This window comes from Oxyura jamaicensis, chromosome Z, assembly GCF_011077185.1.
Source record: "Oxyura jamaicensis isolate SHBP4307 breed ruddy duck chromosome Z, BPBGC_Ojam_1.0, whole genome shotgun sequence".
NCBI classification, from domain to species: Eukaryota; Metazoa; Chordata; class Aves; order Anseriformes; family Anatidae; genus Oxyura; species Oxyura jamaicensis.
In genome coordinates, this window is record NC_048926.1 from 59,974,842 (window position 1) to 59,993,652 (window position 18,811).

Consider the following 18,811-nt stretch of genomic DNA (forward strand, 5'->3'; position numbering starts at 1 on the left):
CCTGCTGACCTTATACACTGTGCAAAAAGCAGAGTTGTGGAGCTCTTCTTTTGGCCTCCCTCCCTTTTATTTCACAACTGGATTTGGTCCTGGCTGGTAAGGCGGGTTATTTAGACTCACTGAAAAGACTATATTTCCTCTGTTCCCATTTCTCCTTTTTCCACCATCTAGATTCAGAAGAAAACTGCATTAAGGGAAAGGATCTAAATGATATTTTTCAATGAAAGTTCAAAAAAACAGTGAATTAGAAATTTGTCCAAAGAACTTCAAGCAAGATACCTGCTGTGTCACAGGGAGAAACAAAACTGAAGGTGGGCTGTGGGTACCACAGACTGCTGAAGACCGCCTGTTGTTTTTCATCACCTCTCTGTTTAAAAGATAATTCTTGTTCTTATCCCAAATGCTCATAGTTCAGAAACAACCTCCTGTCATGGTTTTGGCTAGGACAGTTGATTTTCTTTGTAGAGGCTCACATAATGCTGTGTTTTGGAATTATGAGGAAAACAGAGGTGGTAACACACCATTTTTAGCTGTTGCAGAGCAGTGCTCGCACAGAGCCATGGCCTTGTCAGCTTCTGGTGCTGCCGTGCCAGCGAGGAGGCTGGGGGTGCACCAGGAGCTGGGAGGGAACACAGCCAGGACAGCAGGCACAGGATGGCCAAAGAGGTGACCCATAACCTGTGGTGTCGTGCTTAGCAATAAAAGCTGGGGTAAAGAAAGAGGAAGGGGGGGGGGTGTTCAGAGAGATGGAGTTTATCTTCCCAAGAAACCATGATGTGGGATGAGCCCTGCTTTGCTGTGAGTGGCTGAACACCTGCCTTCCAATGGGAAGCGGCCAATGGCTTCCCTCCTTGACATCACTTGAGCACGTGGCTTTTGCTTTATTAGTGAGCTGCCTTTATCTCAGCCCATGAGTTCCTGCACTTTCACCTTTCCAATTCTCTCCCCACCTGGGCAGAGTGAGCAAGGAGCAGCCGTGTGGTGCTCAGCTGCCCACCAGGGCTAAACCACAGCCGCCTTCTTGACACCCAACGTGAGGCCCAAAGAGTTTGAGATGATGACAGGTAACTGTTCAGCTGCTAATTGGCAGGCTCCAGTGCTTGCCGTGGGGCTTGCTTGCCTTACTGCATGTTAGAATCCAGAATTTTATATTTGCTTTGGGCTGGTCCATTTGGTTATCTTTCATGCAGGCAGAAAAATAAGTCTGACAGTCTCAAGGACCAACATAGCTTTAATATAAATAATGAGGACTACGTCCCCTTCTTCATCTTAAAAGCAAAAATTTCTCCCTTCCTATATAGCTTGTCATTCAGACATGTAATACAACAAAGAAGACAAAGACAGATGTAAATGCAGATCTGTCTCTATACAGATTCCAATGCATTGCACTGGTACAGCTTAAGAGGAGCTTACTTACAGCACTGTTAACAAGAACATCTTCCTTTGACTAGAAAATCAAAAGCTACCACCTTAAAATAGGATCCGCCTACTAGCAAACAGGCTGGAATATGCAAACAGTATTTTAAATCTGAGTCAGTGTTGCTGCAGCCAACAACTTCCTGCCATAACATTAAGGGAGCATTAGAAAAGCATTTTGTGCATTTCCGGTTTGAGTAAGAAGAGAGAATTCCACTCATACATGGTGAAACCTTCCTGCTCCGACAGAGATGCTCTCGTGCATGAACAGGTCACAGCACTCAGTATACAATAAAGACTGACTGACATAATTTTTAATCTCGCAGATTTTCCTGCTATATCACGAAGCTATAAAACAACCCCCAGCTCCTACCTGTTATTAATCTCACCACCATGGTTAGAACACTTAATTAGCTATTGCTTCTTTTCAGTTGGAAAATCTGACATAAAATTCCCAACCTTACTTTGAAAATATATTCTTCCCGCTATATTAATTTTAATTGACTTCCTTGAAATCTTCTCAGAGGCTTGGGTCTGGCAAGCTGAAGACAGTTCTGCTTCACAGCTGAGAAAAGGGCTTGTTTTTACTTTGTTTCAAAATCTGATTAAGAAAAACCACCAACCAACCAACCAACCACAACCACAACAACAACAACAACCACAACAACAACAAAAAACACACACAAAAAAACACACACACACAAAAAAACACCCACAATTGGACTGTAATCCTGTTTACACTGTATTTCCTTTTTGTTACCTAGTAATTCTTTTCTTATTATTGAAAGCTTTTCCTATGCCTCAGGAGTACAATATAACTCTGGTACGGATGGAAATTGTGCCCTTTTAATTTTGGACCATCATTAAACTCTCATACTTATTAATTAATAAGCATCATTAGTTGCTTTTTCTTATGATATACACCTCAAAGCAAGGTAATTACCTACAGAGAGGCTTTACACTGAGAAAAATCAGTTATATGGAATTTTAGGACAACGAAGATCTGTAAGTATAGATTTTGCTTATTAGCCTATGAAGAAAAAAGGCTTATTCTCCCCATAATGATATTCCTTCTCTTGCCAAAATAATGATGTGTCTTAGTTGTTTGCGTGCACCATGTTGACTAAAGGACTGCAAACGACCCATGTATTTTCCTATCTCTTTTCTCTTGTGAATATCCTAAAGCACACAACAACACAAAATGCAGGCGAAAGGGTAGATTTAGAAAAACAAAGTGATAAAGTAAAACTCAAATTATGGAACTCTTTTATTTTTCTTCTATCTTTGACATTTTTCAGAACAGAATACCTATAGCAACAAATTCACCTATAGCACTAAATTTACAGTATCAATTCAGATGTGCTCACAGCATTACTCTGTCTCACTGAAGGACTGCCCTATTAAAAGGAGAATCTGGAATGGAATTCCTATGGCTGCGTACATTTGTTTTATGAAAGAATAAATGTAACTCTGATGCTGCTGCTTTAAAATGTGTCACTTACAGCGATAGTCTTAAATTAATTCACTAAAACACAATGAGCCTTTTTAGGATTGATAATTTTGCAAGTTCAGAACAAAAGATAATGTACCTGGAAATATATTTTGAGAGCATATATTAAAATTACATCTGTACAAATATATAATTTTCTCAGCAAAATATCGTACTTTCCACCACTTAGAATCGTCTGACAGATTTTACTCTCAGGACAGAGAACATTTTTTTTTTCTTGTTTTTTTTTTTTTTTTTAATTATTAGTTTATGGTGTATTTGAGGATTTAGACATGAGCTCACGAGCACATGCTGAAGCCTTATAGCCCCCTGATTCTGACAGTTACCAAATTCCATTTTGGATAGTTTGGACAGGATTTAAATGACTAGGTGGCAAAATTTCCAGTAACAGCTGGGGGCACCTGAGGACTCCTGATCACTGATTTTACCCTTGATATTAAATTTACACAGCTGAAGGATACATAGAAATGATTGTCACCCGGTTTCTCTCCTGCGTTAATACAGCTCTGTCCACTAATATTTTCTGGCTGATCTACAGGTCACTATGGAAAAAAACCAAACACCCTAAATCAGTTTAAAAAAGGTACTCTTTGGGTATCCTCAGTTTTCAACAAAACTTCATTACCTCTGCCTCAAGGAAACAAGTGCCAAACAGAATATATATATATATATATTTTCAAGGTAAAGGAAGAGCCAGACAAACAAGGAGAAAATATGATTATTATTATTTTACTTTGTTTTCTGCTTGGCTTCTTGGGCTAGAACAAGCTTACCAAAGACACTTCACTCAGTGATGATAAGCCCTTTTTACTGTCCCACAAAGTACTGGCCAGTTTCAGCTCTAATTAAACTTTGTCCACATGAATTTTCTCTCTACAGTGATGAACTCTGATGGCGTTTCTGAGGTCCTCCCATGTTGCCTGTACTTGCTTCCAGTGGCCTTCTGCCCCACCTGCTTGACTTCCAATATTTTGGAATCACCTGCTCCTGTGCTCTTATGAGGTGGTACTTAAAAGTGACCAACACTAATGGTCACCAGCATCTCCAGAAGCAGTTTTGCAGGGGACCATACTAACTAGTTCCCTCAGCAGCCTGAAGTAGGCTCTCACCTGTTGTGGTATAACCCAGCAGGCAGCTAAGCATCACACAGGTGATCGCTCGCTCCTCCTCAACACTGGGACTGGGGAGAGAATTGTGAAAAAAAAAAGGGCAAAAACGTCATGGGCTGAGATAAAGACAGTTAAACAGGACATAAAACAAAGGGAAAAAATACTAACGATAAAAGAACTTACAAGACAGTTGATGCACGATACAATTACTCACCACCCGCTGACTGATGCCCAGCCAGAACCCAAGCAGCCCTCCCTGGCGAACCCCCCCCCCCAGGTTTTATTGCTGATCACAGCACCACAGAGTATGGGAGATCCCTCTGGCCAGCCTGTGCCAGCTGTCCTGGCTGTGTCCCCTCCCAGCTCCTGGTGTACCCCCAGCCTCCTCGCTGGCAGGGCAGCACCAGAAGCTGAAAAGTCCTTGGTTCTGTGTGAGCACTGCTCAGCAATAACTAAATCATCAGCGTGTTACCAGCATTATTCTCATCCTAAATCCACAACACAGCACCACATCAGCTACTAGGAAAAATATCAACTCTATCCCAGCTGAAACTAGGACATCCCCATACCCAGGGCTGAAGTTCTGGTGGCAGTTTTCCTTCTATCACCCACGATTTTCAACCTGACTACCGTGTGGTCCCTACGGCCAAGACGGCCGCTAAGCACCACTCTGCCCACAAGACCCTCTCTGTACAAGCAACAACAGATCTAAGAGGGCACCTTTCCTCATCGGCTCCCTTAGCATCAAGAAGTTATCACCGAGGTGTTTTAGGCATCTCCTGTTTCTATCAGCTGTGTGGTATCCCTGTTACCATTTGGCAAGTTGCAGTAAGCCCTAAGGTCAAGGGCCGCTCCTCAAGCAGTCTCTCATCGTTCTGTATAGAATAACTCATCGGTGTCATCATCCCAGCTGGGTGGCATGTAGTAGACTCCCCCAGCAACATCTGCTTTATTTGTTTGTCCCTTAATCCTTACCCAGAAGCTCTCAAACGTATCATTACCATCTGTAAGCTCGGTACTGCCCAGCCCCTCCGTTACGTGCAGCACCACCACCCTGCCTCACTGGCCCTGCCTATCCCTTCTGAAGAGCCTGCAACCATCCATTGTAACACACCGGTCACAGGACGCTTCTCACCAGATTTGCTTACACCAACAATGCTGTGGCTTTGGGACTGAGCCAGGGCTCCCAGCTCCTCTTGCTTGTTCCTCATGCTGTGCGCGTTGGCGTAGAAACATTTCAAATCTGCTCCAAGGTACCCGGCACCTCATAGAGCAGACTGATGGGCCTCACTAGTACACAGTCCTTCAAGCTCTGGCATGCTGTCATATAGCTTATCACCAGAGAGGCTAGTTTTATCCCCTTCCCCCTTCAAATCTAGTTTAAAGCTCTGTTGATCAGCCCTTATAACTCCTGCACAAATATCTTTCACAAATCTTTAAAAAATCTTTTAAAAAGCTATGAAAAAAAAATATTCCGAACATGCTCGGAGCAGGAAAGGGCTGCTTGTTCAAAATGGAAAGAGATCATTATGGTTTTTCACACTGCTAGCCTGAGATTTGTTTGTTTGTTTTATGGCCAAGTCTCATGAGATACAGAGCAGACAGTTCCCCCACAGACCAAAAGGTCACTCTGATGCTCAGGGAATCCAGGCCTGGAGAGCTGAGCCCAAACGCTGTTGCGCTCGAGCTGTACTTTGAGGCAGGATGGCACGGCACCATTGCACGCACGCAGAACGCCGGGGGCAGATTTACTTCAGACGCAGTACGAAAATTCAAGGGAACTGCTAGGGCCAAAGTGGCACCACATGCTGAGGCTACGAGGCTGTCGAGCATCAGAGCTAACTGCACACCAAGTGCCAAATGATAAGTGGAGTTGCTGGTGCAGAGCCCTGAAATAGCCACGGCTGGAGAACTCGGGCCGAAGAAAAACTGCCTGCAGCAAGAGCTTCAGCTCAGCACTTCCAAACTGAGCCAGGACTGAAGAAAGCCGATGGAGAAATAAACTGAGGAATTAAATGTGTTCAGGCCTAGCAGGATTTTCTGTCTCTGGGAAGACCCAATAAAGAAATTAACTCAGTGTTTAAGAGAATGGGGAGTTCTCCATTGTCATCAGCCTGCCAGTCCCTCAAAGGGCTCCCAGGTTTGTGATGGTTAAGAACCCAGAACGGAATTCAGCTGCTACAAATCTCCGCCCAAAATACAAAGACGGAACTATTCACCGGAAACATAAACAGCTTATGTGGCTTTTAAGAAGTTATTTTGAAAAGACAAGAATTACATTTTTCGAGCTCTTACCAATAAAAAAGTCCCCCGCCATTGCCTTCCCCAGATGTTGTTAAGCACAGAACAACAAAGCATGGGGGGATGGAGGGGGTGGAATAGGAACCTTCTGTGTTATTTACAGCAGAGCTTTAAAATCTCCAGAGCTGTGAGTGTTAACAGACAGCATCCCAAGTAACCTGAACTGAAATCGTAAGACATGCACTGCCACAACTGAACATAACTACCCCTTCAACTTGAAGGAGGTTTTCTTCATGCTAAGTTAGCTGCTTCCATTACACGTGTTTACAAAACATATATTGCACGCATGTCTAATAGCTGAAACAGATTAAAATCTGCCAAAATTAGAAAGGAGTAAACAAAACAAAAAGACTACTCTTTGTTTTAAACAAAATATCCAAAACACCCAACATCTTAAATTTGGGATGGAAATGTTTTATTATGTATTACAAAATAATTAATTTACATCATGTAGTTAGTTTACCAGAAACACTTTTTGCACAATGACTTTTATATTACTTAAACATTATTCCAAGTAGGTAATTTGTCTATCCACTTGTACGGTCTCTTTTAGACTTTTAATTTAGATGCTTCCCATTTTCCAGCGCATGTAAAGGTAACACAAACATTTAGCAGCAGTGGGCTTGCTTTTCACATGTCCTTCTTCATTCCCATTGAATGCTTATTTTTAAAAAACATAGCAACATTTATTTTTTTTTTTTTCCCCATAGCTAGAAGGCTTTACCAGAGAATTCCCTTTGAGCACTTTTTTTTTTTTTTTTTTCTTTAGGAAAACATTATACTTTGCAAGGCCTTCGGAAGAACTAGGCCCGCTTTAACCAAACAATTTTACATTTGAAGCATGAACCACTTAATCTGCACAGCAATCTGATGTTATTATATATACCAAAAAAAATCACAACAGACATTTGGACAAGTGATCCAAATTTCTGGATCATTACTCTTCCTAGGTGTTGCAGGACAATTCTGGTAACCTGAGCATGACCTAGCATATACTTTTCAGACACCCTGTTGAAGGTCTTTCATCTGTTAGTTCCTCAGCTGAGGAGCCATAAAAAGATCTAAGTGACACCTCTACATTTGAGTTAATAACAAAAAAAGCTTGAACACATTTCTCAGGCAGTTGTGTATTGGTTGTTTAGAAACTGGAAGATGCCAGCACTGGGGCCAGCAACAGACAAGGAGGGCCCAACAGATGCTTCTTTCTTAACTCTTGACACTGCTGGAATCAAAAGTCTGGAATCAAAAGCATCTAGCAAGAGCACTTCCAAATCTTGCCCCAGAAGCTAAAGTAATCTTCCTTATAGAACACTATTCTTAAGGGATTAAATGAATGCCAGCATACTATGCTGTTCCAGACTGAAACAGAACACAGCCTGGTTTAAGTACCAGCTATAGCATTTGCTGCAGAGTGAAGATACTGATGAACAACACAACACCCTCAAGAACAAGTCTGATATTACTAGGCAGTAAAACCCACCCTTCTGCTGGTCTATTCTCTCCCCCAGCTGGGAATATGAATGTCTTCATTTATACTTTGTCTGAAATGTACATACATCCCCTAAAGACCCTGGAACAAGGTTAAGGGCTGCATTAACATTTCATCATCTGGGGTACTTGGTAGCTACAGGTCATTCTCCCCAGCTCTGGTTTGTAATAGAGATATGGAAAATTGTAGTGGTTCTTGGAAGAGAATGAAGTGTCCCAGTAAGCATGCCTGTAAGCGTATGTTCAGCATATGTTCCTTGTCACATTTCCCCCAATCCTGCTGATGGCAACTTTAGGGAATTATGGAGATTTACTGCAAAAAATGAGGAGCTGTGCTAACCATGCTTCTACCGCTTTTCACCAATATCCAATTATTGTGGCTTCCTTGTACTCCATGGTTTGGAGCTGCATCATCTAAATTCTCATGAGTATACCAATGGCAGCTGCTATCCATTCTTTGTTCTGCTGCACTCCACAAACTACACTACAGTAACACTTGTTTTATTTTGAGGGATACACTATCTTTGGCTGCTATTTAAAGAAAAAGAAATAATATTTGTAAAGAATGACACTGATGACAGCAATAATTTAAGCACTAGAGAAGAGCTACTGTAATACTACTTTCTCAACAATCACTCTTCCTTTCCAAGAGCTTAATTCAACTAATAATTACTGGAAGAAACTGTAATTGTTTTAAGACTGTTTGGTTTTGATCCCTTTTATATTATTTCCACTATAGGAATCACATATCTATCCAATAGCCACAGAAGAGATTTGCACAGCTATTAATACATATGCACAGATCAAAATCTTAACGTCCTGCGCTCTAAGAGAAACTTCAGTATATGAAAAAACTTTAAGGGACATATAGTATTATTTAGGGAAATACCTTCTAGAAACTAGTCTTTTCTCCTTTAAAATATTAAGGGTAGCATAACCCACTGCAACATGTACAAACACTGGGAACATTCATTCCTTAATTTCTGAAATAGCTTCACAGGAATTATCCGAATTGAAAAATGCATTTGAACACATGACTATTGGGTATGTAATGTTCTTACTACCTTCTTCAGATTCCAAGAAACAAATTTTTTTTTTTAATTACATCTGTATTAGGAAAGTAACCCCACCCCTTATGTGTAAGAAAAATATATCTAATAATGAGAGGGTGTACGTGCATGAAGGAGAAAGTGCAGGAGACCTAGTTAATACAGTGGGATTTAAGCAGAACTTGTAGGAAACAGCTGCCCAGCTTTTATGGATTCAGCCTCCTAGAATCTCAGAATTTCAAGTGCTGACGTTCCAAAGTTCATACACTTATTCAGGACTTAGGCTTAAAAATATTATTAGCATTTGTAATCAATTTAACAGCATTTCTGATATTATGAGAAAAGTTTATATGGAATAAAGGGGTAAGATACTGTTTCTTTGTGGAATTTAATTCCAGTGAAACCAAACTGTACTGTTGTCATCAAAGAAGATCTTTGCATTTGATGTAAAAGAGAGATCCATTACAGTCACTTGTTGGCAAATAGTTCAGTTACGAAAAATGGATAAGAATAACTTCAATAAGCTACAACTGCACTGCAGTTGCAGGAACTTAAAGAGAAAGTGCCACATTAATTATAATCTTTTTGGACAAATTTATCATAATACAAGCTTTAGACACTACAGTTACCAGCATCATTATGTAAAAAGGGTGCACATTCTTCAAAATTTGTTTGAAAACTTAAACTACTGTAAACCTGAACAAGTTTATAAATTCTTGCATCTTCTTCCTAGACTGAAATATATAAAGTATTTTACATACAATATTTTATATATAATTATTTTCACATTGTAATTTAACAGGCAAAGTTAACATTTTTATTTTGGCGAAAGAGACTTCATTTCAGATGCTAGTTTGGAGCTCCTGTAACATTCTGAACAGAAGATGAGGAATCATAATCAGATAGAAAGGAAGCAGTTGTAGCAGCTGCTTCAGGAAGCATGGGTGCAAGCACATGGCGACAGACAGGGCATGTTCCCGACTACAGGAAAAAGAGGAAAAAAGTGGGTCATTCGCATAGTTTGCATTCAGTTTCATTGAAAAACTAAAGTTTATGATTGACAAAGTATTTCATGTCTTAACAACAGCACTGTCTCAAAGTCACATTTGACAGGACAGATAACTGGAGCTAAAACATCTCTGATGAAAGGTGCATTTTGTTCCTACACCAGGTATATGAAGGTTACATCAGGCTCCAGCAAGGTCTTCAAAGTGAAGATTTTACATTTGGGAACTCTTATATTTGCCCCTTTACACAAAATAAACTCTGTACAACTCAAATCTAACAAAAGTATAACATCATAGTCATCAGCAGGAGCAGTTTACTGTGACAGTAGAAAAAAGTAAGGCATAATAAAAGTGATATTTACCTTGAAATCAACACTATTAGGGTACAAAGAAATATAAACCCACCAAGAATTCATGCTAGAGGTCATCTGATCTCCCTAATCTGAATCAATTAATCTTTTTTGTGTAGTTCCTGAGAAAATGATGTATTACCTTGTAGGCTATTTCTAATAAACTATTTGAGAGCCCTCAAGTCCAGGTTCATTCTGTCTGTAAAGCGGGGTGCAAGTGTGTGGACAAAAATACTAGTAAATCAGTTACAGTTCTTTTAGTTTCATCTCAGCATGATGCTCACTATTTTGAGGGAAAAGCTAATTACAGATGATTAAAACAAAATCTAATACAATTGATTTACCAAAGGTTCACGTTGTAAATTAATCTACATGTATTCCAGCAGATTCTTACTTCCTCTTTATCTCTTCAACATTATCTGTTACAACAAATGGGTCCGACACATTCTGGCAAGACAGATACTTGGTTCTCTTCAGAGAAAAAGAAGCCATTATCTTCACTTCAAGGAGGGGTATAGTAAAGAAAACTTACTATAGGAAAGAAAACTAACTAAAGCATAACTCATTTGTCTTCTTTGTTCTTACTGAAAGCAAACCAAGTTTTTACACACAAAATTCCTCTCCCAGTCAAACATGACTACACTCCAGTCTACATAAATAAGCATTCAGATTTAAGGATTTATAGTATTCAGTTTATTTATACATATAATATTTACATTATTAACTCCTATGCTTAACAAAGGCCAGGTCATTCCCCTTCAGGTGATTATGGATATAAATTACTCTCCTCATTTGCATTAGAGCTTGGTCCCATAGTGCATATAAATAACAGGCAGTTATTTCATGAAATTTCCTCCCACTTTTTCAAATGGTTTCAATAGGTTTCCTACTAGAATGCAAGTACTCAAAAAAAGCATCCTGGTTCAATTACCTTCTGTAACCAAAGAGTGACGCAGGGCTTGTGAAACAAGTGATGACAGGGTAGCTCTGTTAAGATTTCATCTTTCACATATTCACTGCAACAGATAGTACAACACTGGTCTTGACCTACAGCCATGAAATAGAAAAAGAATTAGTTTTTTGTTTTTCTTTTCTTTTTTAATATCTAAGATTAACTGAAGTTAAAAACAACATATACCAAAAGTATGAATAACGATTATGAAATACAATCACACTTACTGAAGTAAAGATTAGTTTTCCAAACTGACCAAGATTATATTCAGTCTAGTTCAAAATTCAAAATCTTAGAACAGCCTTGTCAGCTGCATAGTACATTTAAGTATTGTATCTATGCTATTATAAAAAATTAAGTTTGTTCTTATAAACTTTGCAGAGATTAATTCTTAATTGTTTTCCATACCATTATGGTCATCCGTGACGATAATCTGTGGCAGACAATCTATGCTTTCTTTAGTAGCTGGTGGATGAGCCTGTTCAACATCAACTGCAAGAGACTCCAAATGTGCCAGAGCGTTCTGAAAAGGGTGAGCAGAGACCAAGTTCTCTTACTCACAAATGCAAAATTCCATATAAAAACAAATAAGCAAGAAAAGGAACCCTGTCAGACTAACCATTACATCATTTTTATTTTTGTAATGAATGAGCCGAAACTGAAGGTCAAAACAGTAACAGCTTGTTTTTAAGACTTCTCAAAATAGAGTCTCAGGACAGACTCACAACTTATTCTGTAACGAGTGTTTGCTCATGTTACAAGATTTCAGAAAAGAGAACAAGTCAGAAATGCAATAAAACTTGCCACTACAAAACTGTCATTACATTTCATGTTCTGAAAATAAAAGTTTATTAATTTGTTTCTTGGATTCAACTACAGTATTACTCAGATATGAAGAAAAATATCAAGTACCTGTGGTAGACTGTCAATGTAAGCATTCAGGAAAAAAGTAGGATCCATAGAGATGTTTCTTATCTGTATAATTACCTAAGACAGCCTGCTCTTTGAATTCATCCTGTTTTGAAACTTAAAATTTCATTTTTCACCATACAAAACCATTATGACCCCAATGCCAAAGCAGGCAGATTTGATGTTTACATCATACATTCGACCACCTAAGACACTGAAAGGGAAAGGATCTTCGGCAGAAAAAAAAATAGCAAGAAAGCAAATATAGCAAATCCAGGTTCTAAGAAGTGAGACATACCTGATTAAGCAATACAGCAGACTAAACAAACTAAAGAGCCACAAACACATACACAGAGTACATACCTTGAATGAACTACGCGCAGCCCTCAAGTACAACTACTTACTGTTCTAATCAGGATGAAATGTATTTACTCTAATAGACATCAAACTTCCAGGCAAGAATTTTAAGAGAAACTGCCATTTTTATAGTGTCAGTGGTTTAACTAATAACTGAAAAACAAACTAGAGAAACATCTTTTAAGAGTCTTTCCTCTGGATCTTGACAGAAAGTTATCAGCTGCAGTCTGACTACATATCTGCTCTCGTCAGAGTGGCAAGGTAGCTCAGGCAACCATTCCACCTAACAGCTTTACACCTACAGTCAAATATTTGTGGCAACACAGAGATCAGCATGAGCTAACAAATACTTACAGCTCCTACTGCCACAAGTATTCTCACCTAGAAGTGCCAGTTTAAAGCAAACCCTGGAACAGTTAGCTGTGGTGCAGTACACAAGTCTACTTGCAAAACAAGTACACTCCTCAAATTCAACAGCTTAAAACCATTCTGTTCTGCCACAACAGACAATGCTGCCTTACTACCATTAGGATAACTTTAGTATTTGTAATGGTATTTTGCTACTGCTGTGAAGTCCTGAGAATAACTTGTAGGTAGTAGTATTGTATTTAATTAGATTAACTACTACAGCTGGAAAAGCTAGATAAGCTCCAAGGCAGACAAAAGGATGCAGTATTACCTGTGTCAAACCTCTGTGCCTATATCCAATATTAGCACAACAAAACAGAAAATAATTTACATTGCACTGTTTGCTTGTTACCTAACAAGCACCACAGACAGAAAGCCTCACAATGACTTTAAATGATGTTTAAAACCACATCTTCAAAAAAAAGCAAACCAAAGAAAGGTCCATTTTGTAACTTTTATAGCTTTGGTTTCAAGGCTTCAAAGATACACTAATTTTCTCTCATTTCATGTGTGACTGTTTTCTGCTCCATGTTCCATAAGCCACATGTTGGACACTACTAAAACCAGCGGTGTTACAGGCTACAGATGTGTGAGCACCTCACATCTGTGAACTGGCACAGGAAGTACTCAAAAATACTCAAAACTGAAATCACTAACAACGCAGACACACCCAACCTGTTCTACACTGCTACTCTAACACTCTCAGTTAAGTAACTTCTTTAAAAAGTGATAGTAAAAAAAAAAAGAGAAAAACCCACATACATAGGTCATTAAGGACCGACTGCTTAGGAGAACCCAAGAGTCTTACAGAACATGGCTTTTTTTTTTTAATTGCTTTTAATATGCATTTGCTTTTTCTCCCCTCCAAATCTCACAATTGTGACAGGACTCCCCCTGCCCTCATCACCCATGTATAGCAAATTTGTTTTGCTGGATAGTTTTTTTCCCCTGAAAACTGAGCTATAATAGACAACAGTAACAAGTAATGTCATCACCATTGAACTGTCTAGTTGAAGAATCTACTAGTTTATTTAGGTAACAAAGCAGTGCGGGGCTTACAGAGGTGGATTAAGTAAATCAGTAGCAGGCTGAATAAAGTCACAGTTTTTGGACAAATTTTTAACATTATAAATATGCATTTATCTCCATTTTAGACAAGGATGTCATACAGGACTGTATGAAGTGCTTTGCATAAGCCCAGGTAGATGACATCAGTTGCTCTTTCCTCATACACCAGTGCTGTAAACCCATCGTAGAAGGTCACCAAATTTGTCAGGCAAGATTTGCCCTTTTTGAAGCTGTGACGGCTGTCACCAGTCACCTCTATTTTCCATAGCTTGCAGGAAGATCTGCTCCAAGACCTTGCTGGGCTTATAGGTGAGACTGACTGGTGTGTAGTTCCCCAGACTTTTTAAACATGAAGGCATTATTTCATCATCATAAGACGCAGTACTTAAAGCTAGTCAAAACTTAGATTTCTATGTTATGAAATCTCTGGTAGAAAAATACCTCATCACCAAGAAACAAATGGGTTTGTTTAAAGTCACAACAGAAGCAGAGGTGCAGCGCACATCTTCCATAAGGTAGAATCAGACTAAGCAAGATTTAAATAACATTTTGGCCCTAAAGACAGATCTAAATAACACTAAACTAAACAGTAAAACAGTGTAACTGACAACTACATGAAAGTATTTTTGAATACTTGGACTACAAATACTGTAACAAGTACTGTGTTAGAAAGCTGTTATAAATAGACAGATAATATGCAATTGCAGAAAGACAAACGTGCCTGGGTTCAAACAGGTAAAGTTGCTCATCCAGGGAAAGGAAAAAGACATGCAAGCAGTAAAATCTGCAAGGTGAGAGCAAAAGATGTACAACAAGCAGGAAAGGTTTCTAGTGAACTGGAACCAAATCTCCCTGTAGAATAAACAAGAAAAATGCCTAGCAAAGACAGAACAAGTCCTGATCTCCAAAATAAAATGGGCTATGTCAAGAACAGATGAAATCACTCCCTTTACTCTTGGGGAGGGAAATGAGGAGCATAAAATCACTTCTTTACTCTTCGTGACTGGCATTTTAATTCTTATATCCTTCAGAGCTCTAAAGCCTCATCACCTTGACCTTAGCGCCTAGGATACCTTTCATAGTGATCTCTTTACTTGGTATATATGTACAGTTAATTGAAACTGCAGAACAAAAATTGTTGTATTACATTTTCTGTATACTGAGTAAAAAGACTGCATTAAGAAGTACTGCATCAAAAATTGCATTTTCTAGTTCTGGAGAGGATATTTTCAAGAGCCTCTTACTCAAACTTGAAAGGTCTTCAGTTTGTTCTTCACATCACAAAATTTATTTATTTTTAAATAGGATTCTTCCCCCTTGCCCCCCCCCCCAAAAGTTCTGTATTCCACATTTTGAATTTCTGACCAAGCACTGTGACCACAGTAAGGAAGATACAGAAAAGGCTTTGTAACATTATGACATCTATGTCATTCAATGTTCCAGTGAACGATTTCTCAGTTTTAGATTTGTTGAACAGAATTCTACATCCTACATCTACAGCTGCCTGATTAGATTACCAGGAAAGTTTTAGAGGTTGCTGTTCCAGCTTTCACACACAAATTTCTAGTCTTTGTTAATCCAGTGAGAGATAAGGTCACATCATATTTTATTAATATAGATTATATCAAAATAGGCGTTCAGAAGTCCAGAAAACATTTTATCTTTTAATGATCACAGCAAGATGTAGGATATGATCGCAGCAAAAAATCAAAATTAATTCTGGATGGATAGATAAGATGGTAGGTAATAACCCTTAAGAGAAAGGATATTAATTCTGTTTAATCAAATAAAAATACAAGAATATCACCTTTAAAAGTTGCTTCTTAAGTTAAATTTTCAAAGCAAAAAGAGCACTGATGGATTTGAACTAAAAGGACACACTATATTCAGGAAAGGCAAGGAGCAGATATATTAATCAGCTGTTGCAAGACATCTAGCTGTTTCAGGCAACACAGATATTCTAGAATTTCTTAGACGGTATTTTGTTTTGTGCCAAAAATATAGAAATTGACACACAGATAGCATCAGTACCTTTCTAAAGGATAAGGATTGAGAGCATTATACTCATATAGATCCTTAATTGATCTAGATATGACACTAACGTACTTCCCCTTAAACTCTCAAGACTGAAACTTCTTATGGAGCAGTCATTTCCTGTTGACTGATTCCAGTTATGCCAGACTTCTTATGCCCACCATAAAGTTTCAGAGATTCAAGTGCTAATTTCAAGTAGTAATACTATTTCAGAAAATTGGCTTTCCCTCTTGTCCAATACCTATAGTGACCTGATCCACAGGTTCCAGAGAATAACTACCCTTGCAGTTGTCTAACTGCTTGCCACGCGGGTTCAATGGCACTCAGTTCCTGGAGACACTAACATAATTACAGCAGCTTCTCAGTCAGCCATACATATATTCACCCACGACTGTGTTTACAGGTCAGCCTGACAAAAGTCCACACATTTCTTCTGACAGAAGAGCTACAGAATGCTGTTGCACAGTAATGAGAAACAAAATCTCAGAACTGTAATAACCTCAAGTCACCTCTTCAAGTGTTAACATACAGATAAAAAAGGATGGAATTAGTTTCCCCTCTCTACACAGATCCTTTCTTTGGTGTTAAGGAGGAGGTCAACTGCTTCTATAGTTCTCTCCTGTCTGATGTAGTGAGAACTGGCAGCTATGAAAAGGGCATAGATTTTCCCTATACAACTTCAAAATACTGCTTTTACAATAAGGATATCAACAGACATCAATAAACAGTTTTGATACATCTCCAGATAAGTAACACTAACAAGATCCTACAAAGCTGAAGAGGACCCTGTCGTACTATATCATAAATAATGCTGACCTCCCATATACCTTGAGGGATGCACAATACGTGGAAATTCAATGACTGCCAACTTCAGGGGAAAAGCTTTTAATCCCCTTGGAAAATTCACAAAATGTTAGATTTCATTGCTATCTATGAGGAAAAAAAAGCTTTATGATTGCCTCCACTGACAGCCAGCTTTAGAAAACATTTTAAAATGTCCTTGGAATTGTGCCTGCAAGCATACTATGACACAGCCTGCCCTATTCACCCCTTTTAACTAAAAGCCAGTTGCCAAGCTGCCCCTTGCTGCCCTCTAAACTTCACATAAAAAACATTCAATTTAATTGTTGCAGCACAACTTTATATGTCTACCAAACACTTAACTCTTATTTTGGCAAATACTCTTCAGGGAAGATTTCTAGCAGTGCAGGAATTATCACATTGCATCGAGCTGAATTTCAGCTAGCTCCATACTCATTTTGACAGTGACCATCATCATGTAACTCAAGAAAAAACAAACAGGAAAACAAATACTGTAACCATGACAGTTTATTTATCCAAAGTATAAAATGAAATCTATTAGAGTACGGTAAAGATAAAACAGGACTTAAAAAAATACATATGGAGCCAAGACACCAGAAAAGTCTTGTGAAGTATAAAAAAAAAGACTTCCATTAAAGCTCTTAAAAAAAAAAGCTGGGATAATCTATAGGTACAGATTCGGGTATGAACTTTCTTTTGGTATGTAGGGAATTTAGCAACATCTTTAGAGCAATTTACATGATGTGTTTATACTTGCAGAAATTACTATCTTCTCCTTTTTCCTCTAAGAGGAAATAAAGTTCTAAGAGTAGTGCTGATCAGTAACTTCTTGCTCTGTATCACTTACAACAACTTTAACATTTATTTTCAAGTTTGAGTACCTGAAAGTTCAAGATGGACCAGGAAAGTAGTTTTTTAGTTCTCAGGCAACTTTTGAATAAGAAAATGTTGTCACAGTGCTACTTATATAATACTACCAAGAACACATATACAATTCTTCCTTTTTCCCCAAACACTGATTGAAATAAAGCCTGAACCCTTTCATATTTAATACAGCACAAAGGATCAAACTCTGAATTAAAAAAAAAAAGAGAATCTGAAACTCAATGACCTGAATATTTGCATATTAAAAACTACACAAAACATAAGAACAAAGGGCTCTGGTTTTATTTCACAAAAAATTAAATTGCTGTGTTTTAATACCTCCATAGCTTGTTCTAAGTCTTCCTCTAGTGCCATATACGTAATAAATTGGGGATCCACATATGAAATGGCTTGAGCAACTCCTAGGCCATCACCAAACTCATCCAGCAGCCTGTCAAACATGAATTAGGAAACACAGTTAACGTTACAACATTAATATAACAAGAGGAGGGCTGGGCACATTAAGTTGTTGCACATCACTTGTTAATGAGAGTGAGGTGGATATGGAGGCAGCTCTGACCTTGGCTGGCTGCCAGACACCCACCAGACACTCTCTCACTCCCCCTCCCCAGCAGAACAAGAGAACTACGATGAAATGCTCATGGGTTGAGATGAGGACAAGGATCACCTACCAATTAATTTTTATGGGCAAAACACTCAACTTGGGGAATGTTAATTCAATGTACTGCCAATTGCACGGAGTTAGATGGTAAGACACATGGTCAATTGCTGCCGCACCTTACCCTCCAACCCCTTTTGCCCAGGGTCAGCTCCAGCTGTTCATTTCCAATGCCCCCTCCCCCTGGCCAGAGCACCTCAGGGGGATGGAGCATGGGGGCTGTGCCCATTACATCCCAGCTCCACTCTGCCACTCCTTCCTCACACTTTTCCCCTGCTCCTCTGTGGGGCCTTCCACAGGCTGCAGTCCTTCAGGAGATGCCCAGCTGCTCTGCCACGGTCCCTCTCATTAGGCCTGGAGCACCTCCTGCCCTCCTGCTGCACTGACCTTGGGGGCTGCAGGGCAGGTTCTCTCACATTTTTCCCTTGCTCCTCTCTACATGGAGCAGTTTTCTCCTTTCTTAAATCTGTTCCCTGAGGCACCACCAT

The 18,811-nt window shown here is 39.0% G+C and overlaps 1 protein-coding gene across 1 annotated transcript in view; it reads right to left on the reverse strand.

The window, feature by feature from the left end:
• Positions 1-9,661: 9,661 nt before the first annotated feature.
• Positions 9,662-18,811, reverse strand: part of PJA2 (praja ring finger ubiquitin ligase 2) — a 31,419-nt gene continuing 22,269 nt past the window's right edge. The window contains exons 6-9 of the mRNA XM_035310532.1: positions 17,984-18,095; positions 11,591-11,705; positions 11,162-11,277; positions 9,662-9,854 (exon numbers count right to left, since the gene is read on the reverse strand). Of these exons, the coding sequence (XP_035166423.1) occupies positions 9,723-9,854; positions 11,162-11,277; positions 11,591-11,705; positions 17,984-18,095 (475 nt within the window). The 3' untranslated portion in view covers positions 9,662-9,722. The remainder of the gene's footprint in view (positions 9,855-11,161; positions 11,278-11,590; positions 11,706-17,983; positions 18,096-18,811) is intronic.